This window comes from Etheostoma cragini, chromosome 1 (genome assembly GCF_013103735.1).
Source record: "Etheostoma cragini isolate CJK2018 chromosome 1, CSU_Ecrag_1.0, whole genome shotgun sequence".
NCBI classification, from domain to species: Eukaryota; Metazoa; Chordata; class Actinopteri; order Perciformes; family Percidae; genus Etheostoma; species Etheostoma cragini.
Genome location: NC_048407.1, coordinates 20,963,569 through 20,982,498, shown reverse-complemented (window position 1 = coordinate 20,982,498; position 18,930 = coordinate 20,963,569). Strand labels below are relative to the sequence as shown.

The 18,930-nt window shown below is 39.2% G+C and overlaps 1 protein-coding gene across 2 annotated transcripts in view; it reads right to left on the bottom strand.

Moving 5' to 3' along the window:
* The window catches only part of si:dkey-234i14.2 (heterogeneous nuclear ribonucleoprotein C), a 37,097-nt gene that overhangs the window by 2,179 nt on the left and 15,988 nt on the right, over positions 1-18,930 (bottom strand). Inside the window, exons 4-6 of one of the 2 annotated variants that reach the window (XM_034868971.1) lie at positions 6,104-6,154; positions 1,656-1,822; positions 704-817 (exon numbers count right to left, since the gene is read on the bottom strand). In XM_034868971.1, coding sequence (XP_034724862.1) covers positions 704-817; positions 1,656-1,822; positions 6,104-6,154 — 332 coding nt within the window. The remainder of the gene's footprint in view (positions 1-703; positions 818-1,655; positions 1,823-6,103; positions 6,155-18,930) is intronic. The other variant, XM_034869043.1, reaches the window with a different exon arrangement.

Genomic DNA, 18,930 nt, shown 5'->3' with positions numbered 1-18,930 from the left:
TTAAATAGGCTAGTCCAAGGTCATTCAAAGTAGTAGTCCACATGTTAATTTAGCATAAACTGAAGATACAGTGCTCAAAGGAGGTTGGACTACACCAAATGAGTAGTGTAAACTGTGATTCAGTTTAATTAAGAATCCAGTAAAACCAATTCCTGTAGGACAAAAGACAAAGCTTTGCCCTGTGCTTTTCAGTAGCTGTTTTTGGCAGGTGCAGCAACTGTATTGTGGTCAAATGTCCATATGAGGGCAGCAGCAGCTCTTCCTCCCATGCACACTGCTCTGCTGTGGTTCTCAGTCCTTGATATTTTCTGTTTCCTGAAGCTTCATCAGTCAGTTCCTTCAACCGCACTGTTTGTTCAGCATGTTTCAGAATTTGCTCACAACCATAAATTCAGACACCCGCATTCCAGTTGATATCGGCCTTCATTCAACTTTTTAAAAAAATCCCTGACTGGAGGGAAATAATTGATTTGTCAGGTAATAGAGGAGTAGCTCTGGTGGTGCAGTGCATTCCCCTCCCCCACTTTCCCCTGCAGCACAGATCCTAAATCATTTGATTGGGGTTGTGACTGGTGGGGCTAATCAAGCAGAAATCTGAAAGTGGCGGAGTCTGCCTTAAAATGTTTTTGATGTGAGAATAGATTAGCTATCATTCGATCTGGCACCTACTTGCTGCCATTGTCTTTGTGAATGAGTGTCTCACCTTTGTGGTCATTCCTCTGTGGGTCCATCTTGTCAAGACTGTCAAGCAGCCCATCGATCTGTGTCTTTATCAGAGTCAGCTCCTTTTTAATCACCTGCAACTCTTCCATGCCTACTGCAGAGACCAAGAGAGTTTGTAAAGGACATTTACACAACAGGAAATTACACAACCTGAAAAGGGAGAGCTTTAAAATAATAGTTAGAAATATTGGGAGATGCATTAAGTTGCTTTGTTGCAGAAAGTGAGATAAGAATGTTTATACCACTCCCATGTTTTTTAGCCTGTAGTTGATATGAAGCTACCTCAGCAGGAGGTTAGCCTAATTTATTTTCAAAGACTGGAAACATAGGGAAAAGCTAGCCTGGCTCTGTTTTAAGGTAACAAAATCCCCCTACCTGCACCTGTAAAGCTCACTGAGCAACACATGATGGCATGTTTTTTTAATCAGTACAGAAACTGAAATGTGAAGTCTGTAAACTAGGAGCAGTGACTTCCTTTGGTCTTCTCATGACTGTGAAGTTGCCAGGCAACCGGCAGAGACTCCAGGAAGTCACTGGCAAATAATAACCCCCCTTAAAACCACAACTTGTCGTTTTTACATAAACAAACAGGATTTAATGTGTTAATTAGTGAGCTTTAGAGAGGTGCTGATTTTCTCCAGTGTACCGTTTCTCTCATCAGAGTACTGTAGCATCACAGACAAAGAAACTGTTTGAACTTCAATACCCAGTAATTGTGTACTGTGACTCTTGTAAACTACACACAGCTAATTTTGTCTGTGACTGCTTTATTTTGAAAGGATGAGAGGCAAAAGATCTGTGGATCTAAGCTTTTTATTTATCATTTCAATTTTCATACAGGCAGGCATTCCCCTTACCAGGGTTTTTGAACAGTATAAATCTGCAACATCTAATGCAACCTTTTTGTGACTTACTACATTCATATTACTCACACTTGGCTGTGGTTGAAGTGGAGTGGGCTCTGGAGCTTTTGGAGTGGGTTCTGTCTCGACTGCGTCTGTGCCCGGAGGAGTAGGAGGAGGAACGGGATCGCTTGGCCAGACTGGGTCCCAGGGGCAGAGGAGACAGAGATGTCGGCACACGCTGGTAGTCATACACCCTATAAATCCAGTAGATATAAATTTAAAACAACTCATCTTTAACTATGTGTATGCAGAACGTTTGCTTAATTTGTCTGAAGGTGTAGTGTGATTTTAAACAATCCAAGTGTTTGACTATAATCAGGTGAAAAAAATGTTGTGCATGAGGATGGAGTTTGTGTTTTCAATCAAATTTCTGCAAATTTTAGACTGTATTTCATTCAGCTACGCTTTAGGCAATGCTTAAACTTGCAAACTTTGGCTTTAGTTACATGAAAAAGAAAGGGTCATGTAGAAAAATATGTTTATATTTCTTAAAATAAGGCATTGAGGATTTAAAACAATTTATATTGAAAATACTGCAATATATGTTTATGTAGAAAATTGTTCAATAAACATAAAGTTGAAAAACAAAAAGAAGGCATCGAGAAATGTTTTGTTGTCGGTGTCAGTGTTAAAACTCAGGTACCGTATTGGCATGCGGAATATTTTAAACCCAGCCCGACATCAAACAAGAAGGTGAACAAGCTGGAAAAAAAGTATTTAAAGGAAATATGTGACATTGAGAGAAAACCATCTGTTCAAGCAATCATAGGTAAATATGGATATTTAAATTCTACGTTCCTTTGTCTTTTACTTTCTATCTCTGTTTCTATCTCTCTAGCGCTGGCGATGCCTCCTTTCTGTGGACAGCTCCATGCCTCTATCTGTCACTGAATGTAATTGGTTCTGTCAGGGCCAATCAGTAGCTCTCCTCCACGCTGGTAGTGCTGGTGACAGGGGGTGTATCATAGTCGAACTCGATATAGTGCTTACAAAAACACAAAAACACTGTGTGTACATGTGTGCATGCATGTGTGTTTATATAGAAATAGAGGTGATTCCTGATTGGAGCAGAAAGTGATTTTATCTCACGTTTGACCTCAGCGCTCATGGACACAATGAGACATCAATGACCAGATGAATCACAGCAACTGTGCCAATCAAATCTATAAACTATTCTACTATATTTCTATTCAATTGTAGCAGTGAGAGAGCAATCGGGCTTAAAAAACAACCAAAAGGTATAGCCAGGGTTTCTGCCGTGTTCACCAAAGAATTTATTTACTAGACTTTTTAAGCACTTTCTAATACCACATAGAATAAAATGCCGGTCAAAGAATGGGGCAATTTGACCTATGATTATCTATAGGACATTGATTCTTTGACATTCATGTACAATTCAGTACTTCTCAGGTGTTTATAAGTATAATTCGTGGTATAATTAATTACGGGACTTTGGTCTAGATAAGTGACAGAAAATTGATGGACGGGTTGACCACCAATTTTGACATTGAATCAATTGAACATTTTGCTAAAGTTGACACTTGCCCATTAAAAAAAGATGAGCTTGTTGCTCTAGCTAGCTGTACTGACAGTGTTTTTATTTTTGGGGGGATTTTCGGCCTTTATTTTTGACAGGACAGCTGAAGACGTGAAAGGGGAGAGAGAGGGAGAATGACATCCAGCAAAGGGCCACAGGTTGGAATCAAACCCCAGCCCGCTGCGTTGAGGAGTGAACCTCTGTATGGGCGCCCGCTCAACCAACTGAGCTATCTGGGCGCCCGACAGTGTTTGTTTTAGGTCTAATGGTGCTGGCTAAAACAAAAATAAAAAAAACATGTTACTGTTCAGTACGCACAATATATAACGTCTCTCAACAGCCCACAACCACACACAAAGAAAAAATATATGAAATACATCAAGACCTTTGCAAATTAAATCTTAGACTTTTATGAGGGAACTACATTGAGTGCTTTTCAGACCTGCAGATAAAACAGTCTTGATCATTCTGATCAACTCAATCTAATCTCAATCTGGATACATCTGGATCGAGGACAGTCTGAGCACAGCAAAGCCCTTGAGAGAGGCTATCCTGCTGTAGGTCACCAGCCAACAACCGGGAGGCAAGCAGCCAGCTCCAAGGAGTTGGGACTGGAACAGTAATGTAGATTTACTGATTGGGCTGTCAGCCAGTCAGTCAGATGCAGCCCAACTTACTGAAAAGTGTTCTCTATTGTTATATTCTCTAAAGCCTCTCTACTTGATACTGAGATTTCTGCACAGACTGTGTTCTTCAGTCTATAGACACACACAATGTCAATGTCACATAAGGATGAAGTGAATTAGGACACCTAAATGTGTGAGACTGGAGCCTTTGAGCATAGTCCATGTGGTGAGACACAAAGACCAAAGTCTTTAGGGAGTTTAAAGTTCTTTAGAGGAGTTTGCAGGGGCAGATAAACAGAAAAATGTGTTGTTACACCGGCTTTGAAGTGTCATTTCAGAGAATGAAAGCTCAGACAATGAGAGACCGTAGACTAGTGAGGATTTACAGAAAAGTGTGTGTGTGTGAGGGAGTATTTGTCTCTATGGATTAGACCCCACACGGAAAACAGCTTTGTCAGCTTGAGCTGTTATCTGTGTGTTGAAAGACACTTTTCTATCGTGTTTGCACAAGAGGACAGTGGACAAAAAGTCATTTTGTTCTTTCCCATATATTGATAGGCAACAAAACAACAAAAACAGAAACACAGTCCCCATGCACTCTCACCCAGAGTCAAACATGTGTGCACACAAAAATATTAACACATAGCCTACACTTCCATTCCCCCTCCACACACACACACACACACACACACACACACACACACACACACACACACACACACACACACACACACACACACACACACACACACACACACACACACACACACACACACACACACACACACACACACACACACACACACACAGAGAGCTGTCAGTAGTGCCAGCCAACAGTATGGGGAATAATCATGCACTGTGTTAAAAACAAATTGAAAATCAGTGGTGAGTGTTCCCCCCGAGCAAAGACGGAAAAATGCAGAATGAGCTAACCCAATGCAAAAAACAAAGAAAAGTTGACAGTTATTCTCAAAGCAACAGAGCATCAATATGTGCAAGAAAGGCGCTTGAAATGAGGTCTATAGTGTGTGTGTCTGTCAATGTGTGTGTGTGTGTGTGTGTGTGTGAGTGTGTGTGTTTGCTTTTATTCAGATGTGCTGAGTGTTGTGTTTTGAGTATTTCCTGGGGGATGTGGGGAGGTCCCTTTGCAATTTCAATGGAGGACCAATTGAACCACTCTGAGTGACTCTCAGTCTAACTAACTACCTCATCTACCTAACCACTACACATACTGTACTGTACACTGAACAGTAGTCTATTTTGCAGTAACATGGGAAGAGTGAACTAACTGAGTTCATGATCAATCCCAAACAATATGCTCAATTTCAGAGTTTTTTAGGGGCATTTTGTAAACTAATGTATGGTTGTTGTCATCCTGGGGGTGTGTCAAAATTGGTCTGATCAGCCAATAAAAGTCCCATTTGTTTCTTTTGTAGTAGGTCAGTTTTAATATTATTTTTGAGTCTCTTATGTTCAGAGCTTTAGTTACCTTCTATTTATTTGACGTCTTTTACAGGCCTAAAACTTAAGCTTCATTCTGTTACCATTTTTGGGAAATAAAAAAACCCTTACTTTTTAACTTCCCTTGTGACTCCTTTTACCTAACTGCAAGTATAGACTCCAGTAAATGAAAACAGTATGTTTTCAGGCAGAGATGACAGAAATAGGTTTTATGTTAGTTTGGTCTACAAAGTGTGCTGATGAAGGTTTTTCCTCCAGTGTCAACATACTGAGACAGACGCATATGGTATAACAACATATCTGTATGTACCAAAAATGTCTCATCTTGCAACATTACACAAAATATAGTTATTAGCTTTCATTTTTATAGGGCACACTGATGGGAATTGAACAGAGCAAACATCGGATCACTTGTATTGATGTTTAACACTTAATATACAGTAATATGGTCATTTGGAGCTACATGCTGCAATTAATGCTTAATGTAATGCTTTCAGAATTCAAGGCAACAACTTTAACCACATGGATACAGCTGAAGAAATGTCTGCTAAACGCAGAGCCATTTGAGATTAGGCCTGATTTTGGATGCTCAAATGGAACCACACATTAGAAATCCCAAATGTGGGTGTCCGTGGATGACGATTGAGCTCCTGGCTAGTGAGTAGTGGCAGAGACATATTGTAAGCAAAGACAGGATGAATGACAGCTGTGTGGCAGGCAGCGAGGGGGAGCAGAGAGTTTTGGAGACAGCAAGGATGAAGAATTCATTCTTGCCTTTTTTTCTTGCCTTGTGTCACACGCAGACAAGCAATACGGTTTGTGAGCTACCATGCGTGGCTTTCTAACAGTACCTGTCATAGTAGTCCTCGTGGTAACTGTCATAGTCCAGGTCAAACTCAGGTCTGCAGGAGAGGTGAAGAAAGAGATACAAACAGAGGAGTTGGTTGGTAAAGTATTTGTAAAATCTGCACAGTGCAATTTTACTGGGGCGATCACACATATCACTTAACAAACAGTAAGCTTGGTTGGTGTGTAAAAGTGTGTAAGCCCCAGTTATATGGCACAATCACTTCATCTGGAAAGAATGCAGTGTTCATGATCTCCAGCAAGCTAGAAAAAGACATTGGATTTGCTGCAGCATCCAAGGTAGAAAATCCATAAATTGTCTTGTGTGCCAACTGTACCACTCACTGAACATCTCAACGTGTGGTCTTGGTGAGGCAAGCAGTGAAGCCAGTGAGTAATGTGACAGGAGTGAACGTATATGGGTTGGTAGCTGGAGTGTACCTACATAACAGACCAGAGGAAGTGGAGGACAGAAAAGTGACACTAAGCCAGAGTGAGATCACACTGGTGTGTCAGACCTCCACGTTCCTCTCTAATCCACACAAAGAATCATTAATAATCCCTCCATGTTTCTCACCCTCCCTCTGTCTCTCTTTGTCTCTCTCTCTCTCTCTCTGACTCACCCCCTTTATTTAAACTGACCTGACTCGCTCCTTTTATACTCAATCAGTCTTGCGCTTCAATTCAATTCAAAACCTTTATTTACTTACAAGTTAAGTGATAATTTGCACGGTAAAAGTAAGCAGATCCATGATGAAAAGGAAGATTCCTGCATACTTTTCTTGCATCTAAGAATATTGAAACAGTACATGTACGACTTAACCCTGCAGAAATATATTTTTTGGGCCACTTGGGAGCAGCAGAAACAAGTTGTGAACACAACATTGACATATCACCTTTGAAGTTGACATGGTTAACTTGATCATATCCACATTTTCAATAATTTGAAATTGTGTTTCTGTTTATCTGAGTAATGTAGGTTCAACATTCACTCTCCTTCAGCTTTATTTTTGGTCTCTTCCAATTCCTGATGGAAATAACTGTCTCTTCAGCTGCTTAATGGTCCACTAGGTTCAACAGCTAGTCGCAGAGTCTGTCTGCTGTTTGGTGCTGGACAGGTAGTGCACAGTGGGTTTTTAAAATGTTTTTTGATGAAAACAGCTGCCAAAAACTACCCTGGTGAGAGCAGTGAGAACCAAGACCAAAAACCAAGACAGCAAAGCTCAGGCTAGAAAACCAAAACAATTAGCTGAAAGACGTTACAATGCTCCATAGGGCTAAGAGGAACTGCAGATTGAGTATATATATACTTATACATATAGATCCAATTTCAATAAAAAACAATGTTCATAGCTGTTTTAAAGTAAGCAAACATGAAAAAACTGCATACAAATACAACAAAGTAAATAACACTATCATGTAATTTGCAATAACAGATCTTTGAGACCTTTTAGAGTGACTTATTACCATATCCAAGTGACAGCTTCAGACAATATATTTTCAGGACGCTTCCAACATATTTTGGGAAACCAAAAACACACCCACAGTCTTCGCCATCTGCTTATCTGTCACCCAGGGAGGCAGTAATTCCCTGGTTGTAGTCATGCAGATCATCTCAAAGAAGAGATGATTTTTTGTATGTCAAGCTAAATAACGGGGGACTTAACCAAATACTTCACATTCAGACTTGCACACCTATACAAATATGGACAGACACACACGCTGGGTTGTGCGAATGTGTGTGCTTGTGTGTGGTTCTCTGGATCTGAAGATTGTGTGTGACTTATTTTGGAGTGGACCATTATCCCGTCTACTTTAGCCGACTCTTCTCTGTCTCACACCAGCTTGTTTTCAGAGCTCAGGAAGCAGGAAACCACACAAGAATTCAGAGCCTATGTCTTAATTGCACACTTGCCAAAAAATGCAAAGCTTAATATTAATTGCTTTTAAAGACTGCCTTCTGGTATCCTATTTGAAATTAGGAGGCTCTACATGCTGATTTAGCTAATTTCTGTCTCGATTCTCATGTATAGGAGGACATCCAAGTAAAAAAAATGCATTTCAAGTAAATTGTCCTTTTACACTACTAGATCCTGTACCCATTAAGAACACATTGAGAGGCAGAAGGACAAGAGAACGAAACACTTGAGTGAATTCAGCCAGAGGAGAGACAAAAAATCAACTTTTCACCGGAATCCTCACTGAGGGGGAACAAATCTGCTGTTCAGTCTCTGTTTGTTTCTTTCACATAGGTGTTCACTGGTTTACCTTCATCATGGTAGTGTTGCAGGCTCTATGAAAGTCAGGGTGATTATAATTTGATTAAACACTTCTTTTTAAAAAGACTTTTTTTCTAATCTTTAGTTGTAATTCTTTTTTGTTATTTCTTGTGTTCTCTTGTCTCATTCGCTTGACTGCTTAGTTTTTAATATCTAATTTGTACTTTCTATTTGTCCGTCAATTATCTCTCTGTTACCATATTATAATCTCTTTGAAAGTAATTATCAATTGTAGTGTAAATCTTATACGTTCTTTAAAACATTTTAATGAATAATTCAAAATAAAAATGTGACACAAACAGGTAGTTTCATATGATTTAGTGAAGCTAAATCTGTGACAGGTTAGCGCAGCCCATTTACCCATCGTAATTACATCCAAAGTGAACAGCCAAGTGCCTGGGTCACTGGGTGTGTGTTTTAGCTGTGTTTGAGCTGTGTGTGTGTGTGAGAGAGAGATGGTGAGTGAGAGAGAGAGCAAGAGAAAGAGTGAGAGAGAGAGCAGGGTCACTAAAGGCTAATTAATTTCTTTTCATAATTTCTCAAGTGCCAAAGCAATCCATTAGACATGACTGGCTATAAATCATCTCAGCCTCAGTGTGCCCATCTGTCTGTGTGTGTGTATTAGCCAATGACGAGTTGCTTTTTGTGAACAAAGCATCCCAGAGATTTCCTCCGACATGCTTTACACTCAACACCCGCCATAGGCAGAAAACCATCAGTTTCACCGCAGCTGAATCTATAAGAGAACCTCAAAGGTCTGTGTGTGTGTGTGTGTGTGTGTGTGTGTGTGTGTGTGTGTGTGTGTGTGTGTGTATGTGTGTGTGATGAATTATTAGAGATGTAGTTCAAGTGGCTTAGAGCTTTGACGGATGCAATTTAAATCTCGATGACAATGGATCAAAGTGACATTTCATGTAAGATTCTTGTTTTCTCAATTGTGGTGAAATCTGAAGTGATAAATAATCACTCTTGTTGTCTTTTGTCCTGCACTTTTTTTACAGTCAATTTACGACATTGTTCTTTGTTAAGTTATCAGACTGGACTGTTAAAATTAAAACGATACAAATGATGTTACAAATAATGGCGGAATCTCAGCTCCTGCCTGAAAGTAAGCACATCTATAGTTGGTGAAAATCTATAAACATGCGCACAATGTGTTGCATGTGTGTTTGTGTGTGTGTGTTTGTGTCTGTTTGTCTATAGGGGGGGTTGTGTTGTGTGCCGTGCATACTGCTGAACCCCTTGATCATGTGTTGCATGTGTGCATCTGTGATACAAAATGTAATATACTGCTATTTGTTACTTGTTTTTTACAAATTGATGTGACGTTTGAGTTTTAAAATGATGTATTTGTGTCAGTGCTTCCTGTGGGACTGCAGATGTAAATTAGCCCAAGGCTAACTCTGGTGCAATGCATCAAATGGTTACATTTATGTTTTAATTGCACAATGTCCCTTACAATTATAAACGGAAATTGAATAAGGTTGTCTCAACACAATATCATCATTATGTCAGTACCATAGACATGGAGCAGGTCTATATAACATAGACCACCAGTTGGACAATAAATCTGAAAAACAACAGCTGAGTTTAGGCCCAAGCTGAATAGGTTACTACTGGAAGAAGATTGCAGCTAAAAAATAGCAAAAATCTAGTGAGGAACTACAAATATGTCAATCTTTAGTAGATTCCTCTTAGAACGTTTTTAAGGTAAATGTTGAGTATTTAGTTAGAGACTGGGGCCGCACAACATGACCGATATGACACGGCCGATGTCTGGTGTGTGTGCTAGTGGTTGTGTGTGTGGGTGTCAGCCCGCACGCTGTAGAAGGTTTTTAAGGCAAAAGTAGGCCTATCAACTGAAATGAATTATCGAAATTCTAGTCATGGAAAAAATATGCCGATAACAAAAGTAGATGCATTCTCGATTAATTATACAGTCCTATTTGAGACTATGCCTTTTTAGCCATTTTTACGTAGGCTACATTATGTTCCTACACACTCATGACTGCATGAAATTAGGTGTGCATGGACATTTACACACACTCAGATGTACTCACACGTCCATTAAGCAATATGTGCAATGAACTAAAATATTCCAGAATTAATGAAATGTAATAATAATTAGATATATCATTCATTGTGTTAAGTACAAACATTTGTAAAGCATGCTTGTTGCATGAAAAAAGGAATTACTTCCAGTTACTTCATTTAAACACTAATTATGTGCTCTTTCGTCCACCTCCCGGAAATGTGATTGTCACTGAAGTATATTTCAATTTAGGACAGGCACATTATTCCACCATGCTATCAGCAGAAGTCTTTCCTAAATCAGTTCTGAAGGGTTCCTAAAGCAGCAGCTAGTTGTTGCAGCAGGTGAAGAGTGAAAAGTAAATTGTTAAAGTAGAGTAGAATTAGAATTATCAACTGACTTAAAGCAGCTTGTTTTAAATTACACATCATAATCCAGCACCAACCGGCTTATTGAATAATGTCCCGTCCCTGTGTCAAAATTGTATTTTCAACATACAGATGTGTTTGTAAATGATCACAATCTACTGTATATAAAATTTTGCAAAAAAGAGACAAAACAACAACATACAGTATATAAATGATGAGCAGCAAAAACCTCACAGATTATCTGCCTCATACACTGACTTCTGTTTGATCATAGCTCCTGGGCCAGTTACGGACATCATCCCTGAAGCTGTTGTTTATCCCTGAAGTTTATTCATTTATTATTATTTATTAATATAGAAGCACCTTTTACTCTCTTATTGTAGCACTACAGGGGGTAAGTGTGTAGTGAAGCCTCCCAGCATGCATTGTAGAAAAGGATTAATGAACATATGCCTCATGTTACATGTGTGCCTTCATTTTTAATAGTGTTAATGTGCTCCTCATTGTGTTCCATAATATAGCCATTGTGTCACATCTCACCTGTTACACAATTAGTCATATGAGCAAATGCAGTCAGATTACGGGGGATGCTGTGTGACAGTTGGTGACCTATGTGAATACAAAGGTGGGTTTATTGTTGAGCTTATGGTGTGTCTGTTGCTGATAATAACGCTGCAGTTCAAGTCGAAATCTGAATGTAATATGCTAAGTTCTTCTGACCTGTGAATCCCAGCTCTAAACACGCAAAGCATCTATTCTCCCTGATTTCAATGTTTTTTCCCCCCTACTGAAAACAAAAAGGGACAGCGTATAAAACTAATGTAATAAAATGGAGTGAGAATGATAAGATCAGAGCAGGCAGACTATACCTGCTTCTGTCACTTTTACTTCTTCTCTTATCTCCTGTCTGACTTTGTTCACACATATTAACAAATTGTTGTTCAGTCATGATTTTTCCTGTTAAGAAATAATTCTAGGATGAGACATTTCCCTCCTGTCAATGGGCTGAGAAATTAATCCATGCTTTTGTGTCTTCATGCTTAGTAAATTCTGTAATTCTCTACATGCTTGCCTCAGCCAAGGAGCTGCAGTTCACCCTCAGCTGGCTCAAAACACTGCAGCTCATGTTCTAACAAAGAGAAAAAGCAGGGAGCACATTACTCCAATGTTGGCCTCTCTCCATTATCTACCAGTGGAGTTTAGAGTTAAACATAAAACTTGATAATTATCTTTCAAGTAGTTCTACTGGGTGAAGTACCTGTACATTTTTGCATTGCTTGCGCTTGGGTACAAGTACATGTACCAACATAAGAGAGATTGTGCATTAGCTTTTTTTGCCTGTTATCTGGAATAGTTTCCTTCTGTTATGATCATCTAATTTAATGGACTTTAAAAACCAAAAAGTGGAAATGTTTTTATTCCATCGCTTTTTCAAACTGGTGTATTTCTTGTCCTGCTTATTAGTAATTATCTATTTTTTTCTATTCTTTTGTACTTGTTACAATCCTTCTTAAAGCAATTCTCATGTGTTGTTCTGTAGGGCATGTCAACATATTTAGTTTGATTTGAAAGCCTTGTTGAATCAAAAGCAAGTACAGTGGGCTTGAAGGTTTGGGCCCCTCATGTAAAAAATTGTATTAATGTGCATAAAGAAGCCAAGAAATGATGGAAAATCTCCAAAAGGCATCAAATGACAGATTAGACATTCACATTATATATGTCACAAAAAGTTAGATTTTGTTTCCATCATTGACACTTTCAAAATAACAGAAAACCAAAAAATGGCAGTAGTTTGGGCACCCTGCAGAGTTAACACCCCCTTTGGCAAGTATCCCAGCTTGGAAACGCTTCTTGTAGCCAGCCAAGAGTCTTTCAATTCTTGTTTGAGGTATCTTTGCCCATTCTTCCTTTCAAAAGTCTTTGAAAATTGAGAGTCTCTTCTTTGAGATTTCTGGGCTGTCTGTCACGCACTGCTCTTTTAAGGTCTATCCGTCGATTTCCAATTATGTTGAGGTCAGGAGATTGTGAAGGCCAAGGCAAAACGTTCAGTTTACGCCTCTTGATGTAATCCACCGTGGAATTTGAGATGTGTTTAGGATCATTATCCATTTGTAGAAGCCATCCTCTCTTTAACTTCAACTTTTTTAACTGATGGCATCAAGTTAGCGTCAAAAATTAGCTGAAATTTTAGTAATTATATTTATTTATTTATTTACTTTTGTGGTGAGGACGTAGAAGAGTTTTTCTTCTGATGACGCTTCCATGAAGACCATATCTGTACAATTCTCTCTTTAAGGTGGAATGGTGTACCACAACTCCAGTGTCTGCCAGGTCTTTCTGGATGGATCGTGCAGTCAAACATGGGTTTTGACTTGCTTTTCTCACACTCCTGAAAGCTGATCTGCCTAATATTTTTCTCAGTTTTCCAGATCTTGCTTTAACTTCCACTTTTCCTGATAACTGCCATTTCTTAATTACATTCCGATCAGAGGATATTGCCATCTGAAAGCCATTTGCTATCTTCTCATAGCCTTCTCCTGCTTTGTGAGTGTCAGCTGTTTTCAGTTTCAGTTTTCGAGACAACTGCCAAGAAGAACCCATGGTGCTGATTGGTGGGGCGAGGTCAGATGAGTCTGGGCAATTAAAACCTCAAAATTGACATCACCTGGTCTTTCCAGATGATGATTGAGAACAGTCCATGAGACTGTCAGGTCTCAGCTTATCAAAGGGGGCGGTGCATGCTGTAAACTCTGCAGGGTGGCCAAACTATTGCAGATGGCATTTTTTAGTTTCCTGTTATTTTGAAAGTTTAAATGATGTAAATAAAATCTAACTTTTTGTGACACATTATACAAATTTCTAATCTGTCATTTGATGCCTTTTGAAGATTCTTACAACTCTTCTTCTCTTCTTGACTTCTTTATGGACATTAATATAAATTTTAACCTGGGGTGCCCAAACTTTCAAGCCCCACTGTATTTGTAATGGTTGTGGTGGCAAAGAAAATGTAAAGTATCTTATCTAGAACCCAAAAAAATCAGCTACAAACACAGGGTGTGTTTACTAGTCAACATGGCCCCCTATCCAGAGTCATGGTAAAATATGACAAAAACATAACACAGTAGAAGAGATAGTTGTCAGTCTCACTGTGTAGATGTGGGATTACTGTGTGTTAAAACTGTGCAATGGGATTTTTCCTTTTACCTTGTCAAAAATAAGAAAACTACATTGTGTTCATGGATTGTCAATTAGGGGAGAGACAGCGAGAAAGAAGAAAGAGAAACCATGGAATGTTAAGGGTAAGTATGATCAAGATGAGAGCAGAGCAGCATTGATAGAGGAGGAGGGGAAGATGAAGACAGCGCTGGCAGCCCTTTTTTTCTCTCAGACACTCTCTAAAGAGAGACTGAGCTAATCTACTCCCTCTTTCCCTTTCATTTAATCACTGTAGCTGTTATCTCAATTTTACTTGCATTCACAATTTCTTCCTCTGAGCCTTTTTGTTGTGATGCTTCAGATACACCTACTTGCTTTCAACACACAAGTGCACATACGTAATATGCACACAGACAAAGATGATTACAACAAAAAAACTGTATATTATTTCTGATGGATTTATATTCATTTTTGTTATATGTAACATACACCAATTTGCTTTGGTGGTTTTTTTCCACAAACAAAGACATATTCTGTCATATATAGGAGTCAACTGCCAGAGACCTTTCTTTACAGTTTACACTGTGGTATACACCGCACTATCCCTTTAGTATGTGTGCTTCTCAGGAGGCAATATAGCAAATTATGATCAAGACAGCTTCATGGCAATATTGGATTTACAGAATTTTAGCAGTGAAGTTCCTTGATTTTACCATCTGACATTATTCAATCTTCCCATCTGGTTATTTAACTTAATACCAAAACTGCATTATTGTATTCATAATATCAATGTTGCATTATTTAATTAAAAGGAAACACACACACACACACACACACAGAGGGAGAATTAACTTTTGACAAGAGCATCTTTATTTTTTCTTAAGATCTGTTGCTTGGCATCCATTACTGCTTTGCCCACTGGTCTGCATCATGTGGATATACTGTATGGGCTGCAGGATGGTGATACAAAGCTGGAGGCCAGAGCATGGTACTAGAACAATGGAAACTCTTGGAGCTAAATAAATTTATAGTGTACATGCATCAAGGTTAAATTATAGCCTGAGAGCAATTTATTCAGTCTGATAAATAAAGGTACATAAGGGTTATGTGTTAGACTGCACTCATCCTACCGCACTGTAGTTTAAGTAGCCCTGAATGGCTGACAGCCTGTTAGGTTTGATTGCAGTCACATCATTAGAAAGTGGAGCGAAGGAGTAGTGCATTGATGGAGAGGAGCTGGGGAGTGCTGCTGCATCAATAAGGCATTGAACAGGAGCCAGGACTAGAGCTGGAACCTTACAGGCAATACATATCAGACAGAAGACATGTGTCAGGGAGCAGGGGACTTAATAAAGAGTGTCCCTTAGGAGAAAAATGTTTTCTTCTTTTGGCCCTCCATTAGTCAATCAGAATGCATCCCTCTTGTCCTCTCATAGGTCTACTAATCAGTGGTAAACTAACAGTCAAACCGCAGGAGGAGGCACAGTCACCAAGTTCTTAAACAAGAGCTGATAAAGTGGAATGGACAGAGAGAGGGAAAAAGGTGGAGTAGAGAGTTTGTCAAGAGACAAGGAGGATGGGGACAGAGAGAGGAATGAGTCAGATTCCCCTACAGCTGTCGGGGTGTGGACATTCTTGACTGATGCAGCAGGCTTGTAGGATCAGCCATGGCAGAGGCGAGGCGGGTGTAACACGGTATGGTTACTGTTTGATTAGCCAATAAATGTCAGAGTTGGAAAAAGTGAGCAAGTCCCATGAATCAGCCTGTGTTTTTAGCATTATTACCAGAGAACAGTGATGAAAAACGGATAGTTCATCACAGCTGGATGCGTGGTACATACTGTATTTTTACAAAACTAAGTCACATGAGACAGTGTTTTTAAATGCTTTCTCACGAGGGATAGAAGACGGAAGTGTCTTTACAGTCTGTAGCCATTTAACTTTATTATACAGAAAGACTTTGATCACACTGAATAATTTCAAAAGGTTGAACAGAAGCTCTGCAACACCAAAATACATACAAGAAACACATCAGTGAGAGGAAACACAGTGATTTGCAGATACTGTATGAAGGGGAGGAGAGGAGAGCTTACTCTAAATGACCCTGGACTGTCTAAACAAAAGATTAACATAATCTGCCCTTTTAAATCAGGTGGTCTTACAGGTGTGTCCTGTGATTAAAAGCCCAGAGCTTTTATAATATTGCATAATTGCAATGCAGAACAGCTTTTGAATAAATGAATAATACTGTAAGTTGTTGTCACAGTGAAATTGATATAATTTAGCAAGTCTAAAAATGTGATCACAGAGCAAAAAACTCCAATCTCTGAATTAAAATCACTAGAAGACAGTATACATTACAGTGTAAACTATGTGTGTGTGTCTTGCAGTAATTTCTGTACCATTGTGCATGCACGGTATGTGTGTGTAGGTATGTCTGCAGCAGACCATAAACATGTGCATATGAAGATATGTGTGGGTTAAGCTCGATGCGCATGTGGTGTAAAAAACAGGCACCCCTCAGTAGCGATGACAATGTAGTCTAATCCTCCTGGAGGCAGAGTGTTTGTAGTGGATAAGTCCAATACTTCCACATGACTTGAGACCATCTAAACACAACTCAACATGTAACAATATGACCAAACAAAGCTGCTTTATTTTTTACTACTTTAAAAAAGATTCTTTGAGTTTAAAGCTTGTTGCTCACAACAGAGTAGGTGCTGCCTATCAGTGATTCAGTGCATGTATTGATAAATGTGGCTTCTCTCCAGGAAAGCCAACCGCTTTAGCGTCAAAAACTCAGTGACTCACTGGGGGCAGTAATTGGAAATTTCAGAGTTCAGGTTATTTAATGCTAATTAGCTGCATTGCATCAGTAAGGTGACAGGTGACATCCAGGGCACTCAGGGAGACCCCTACCCCTATTACCCGTAAAGAGCTTGGCGAGCACAGATATCAAGACACTTCCTCTAACAGGGGAAGACTATACATCAGAACCAACTTAGAACGCAAAGTTAAAAGGTTACTGGAGGCTGCCTGGAGTAATTAATCCTTTCAGCCTTTTCAACTCTGTCAAGCCCCTGCATGGTTTCCGTGTCCAGAACTATGCTGTTGTCCTGAAATTATTGAAGAATTAAAAGCTAAAAGTCACTTCAGCTCAACTCCATGAAGGGCAAAGCAGCATGGCTGCACCAAGATAAAATTAACTTCTTTGCTCGCTACAAAAGGAAAGTAAAAATGACAAGACACTGTCACAGAAGCAAAGAGTGTGCGTGTGTGCGTGCATGCGTGTGTGTTTAACTTTGTCTAGTTAGACTTTGTCATCCAGCCATGGAGCAAACAAATCCAGTTCTCTCTTCAGACAGCAAGAGAGGATCTGAACATTTAAGGCAATGATGATGGCAAATAAGAAGCTGCCCTTCAGAAAGGCCCTCAGAAGAGCTGTCTGTGGTCGTAACTGTGATTGACAGCATTGAAATTTGCAGAGCCGACGTCAGACTACAGTCTGCAATCCTCACTGGACAAAACTTTAACCTCGGCTAACATTAGCTGCGCTAATTCAACAAACTCTGTGTATCTGCCTCACTTTTGTTACAATAGAGATTGAAAGAGAAATCGAAAAAAGAAGCGATAGGAACTTGTTAAGGAGGGAAGACAAGTATCCAAAAGTATAAGACATTGTGTTTGTACAGCTCAGACAAAAACTAAGTGAGCTGGTCCTGCAGAAAAGGAGCCATTAGCAGAAGCTTAAGGACTTCCAAGAGTAATGCAGCAGAACTAAATGCTCACATAGACTGTTTCAAGTATTTTTAAAGATATAATAAAAAAAGGTAATATTATACACCTTCATAGAATAAAATAATGTATTCACGTTTAGAGATATAAACAGCGGAATACAAATTTGTCTACCATCAGATTTTGTTTTTCCGTTTATGTAATGCTTGCTATCCCTTTATTATCTCTGGATGTTTTAGGTAATTATCAATCAAAAGGACTGAATGGCAAAATTGGATTTAAATGCAATTTTTGCATTAATGTGATTTAATCTTGCACATATAGTTTAACATTATTGGATTCACAATGGGTAGTTAAAAAAACAAAATACAGCTGAACCAGAGATATATTTTTCTTCCTTGACAAAGCCTGACACACACTACGTTACCTACAATGCACCTCAACAGTTTGGTCAGAGATTTGCGTGTGTTATGCTTGTAGTAGCTATTGCAGCCTCAAATAAAGATAAGGAGCGGGCTACATACATCTGGGGTCTCATTTATAAACGTGGCACATGCACAAAACGTGGCTGAAAATGTGCGCACGCCACTTCACACGCAAGGTTTGTGATTTATAAAAAAACAAACTTGATGGGAAAATGTGTGGAAAACTCTGAAATATGCGTACACATTTTTGTAGACAATGGTAATTGGCGACGCAGATGGTGAGGTGGTGAACTGATGTCTGATGCAGTAAGCAAATGGGGGAATAATGATTACTATTAATGTTTTGTAAGTACACGTTTTTTCTCTCCATATCATCTAGTTAATGATGAAGATAAATCCAGCGGTGTTATTTGCACTTGTGCTGAGTGAAAATTGTTCCATAGACACCTTGTTAAATCCCACTCAAATCTTAAATCAAAATTTCTTCTTAATATTTAATCGCCGCTGTCTCACCGTCACATTGTCTGCTACGGAGCGCAGGAGGATGAGATGGCCCGACACCATGGAATACATGATAGCATCAAATACCCTACTATTAGTCTTAAAGTCTGAAAATACAGCCATTAAGCTCTCGCGCAATCATTACACTTAATGTCCTCGTTATCAGTCAGAACTTTAAAACTGTTGGTGACAAAACCTGCATGAAGAAAAGTGTGTTTTCCTTTTACACTTTCGTCTTCAACTTGTATCTCTGGGTAGGGGATATACAGTGGGTACGGAAAGTATTCAGACCCCTTTAAATTTTTCACTCTTTGTTTCATTGCAGCCATTTTCCAA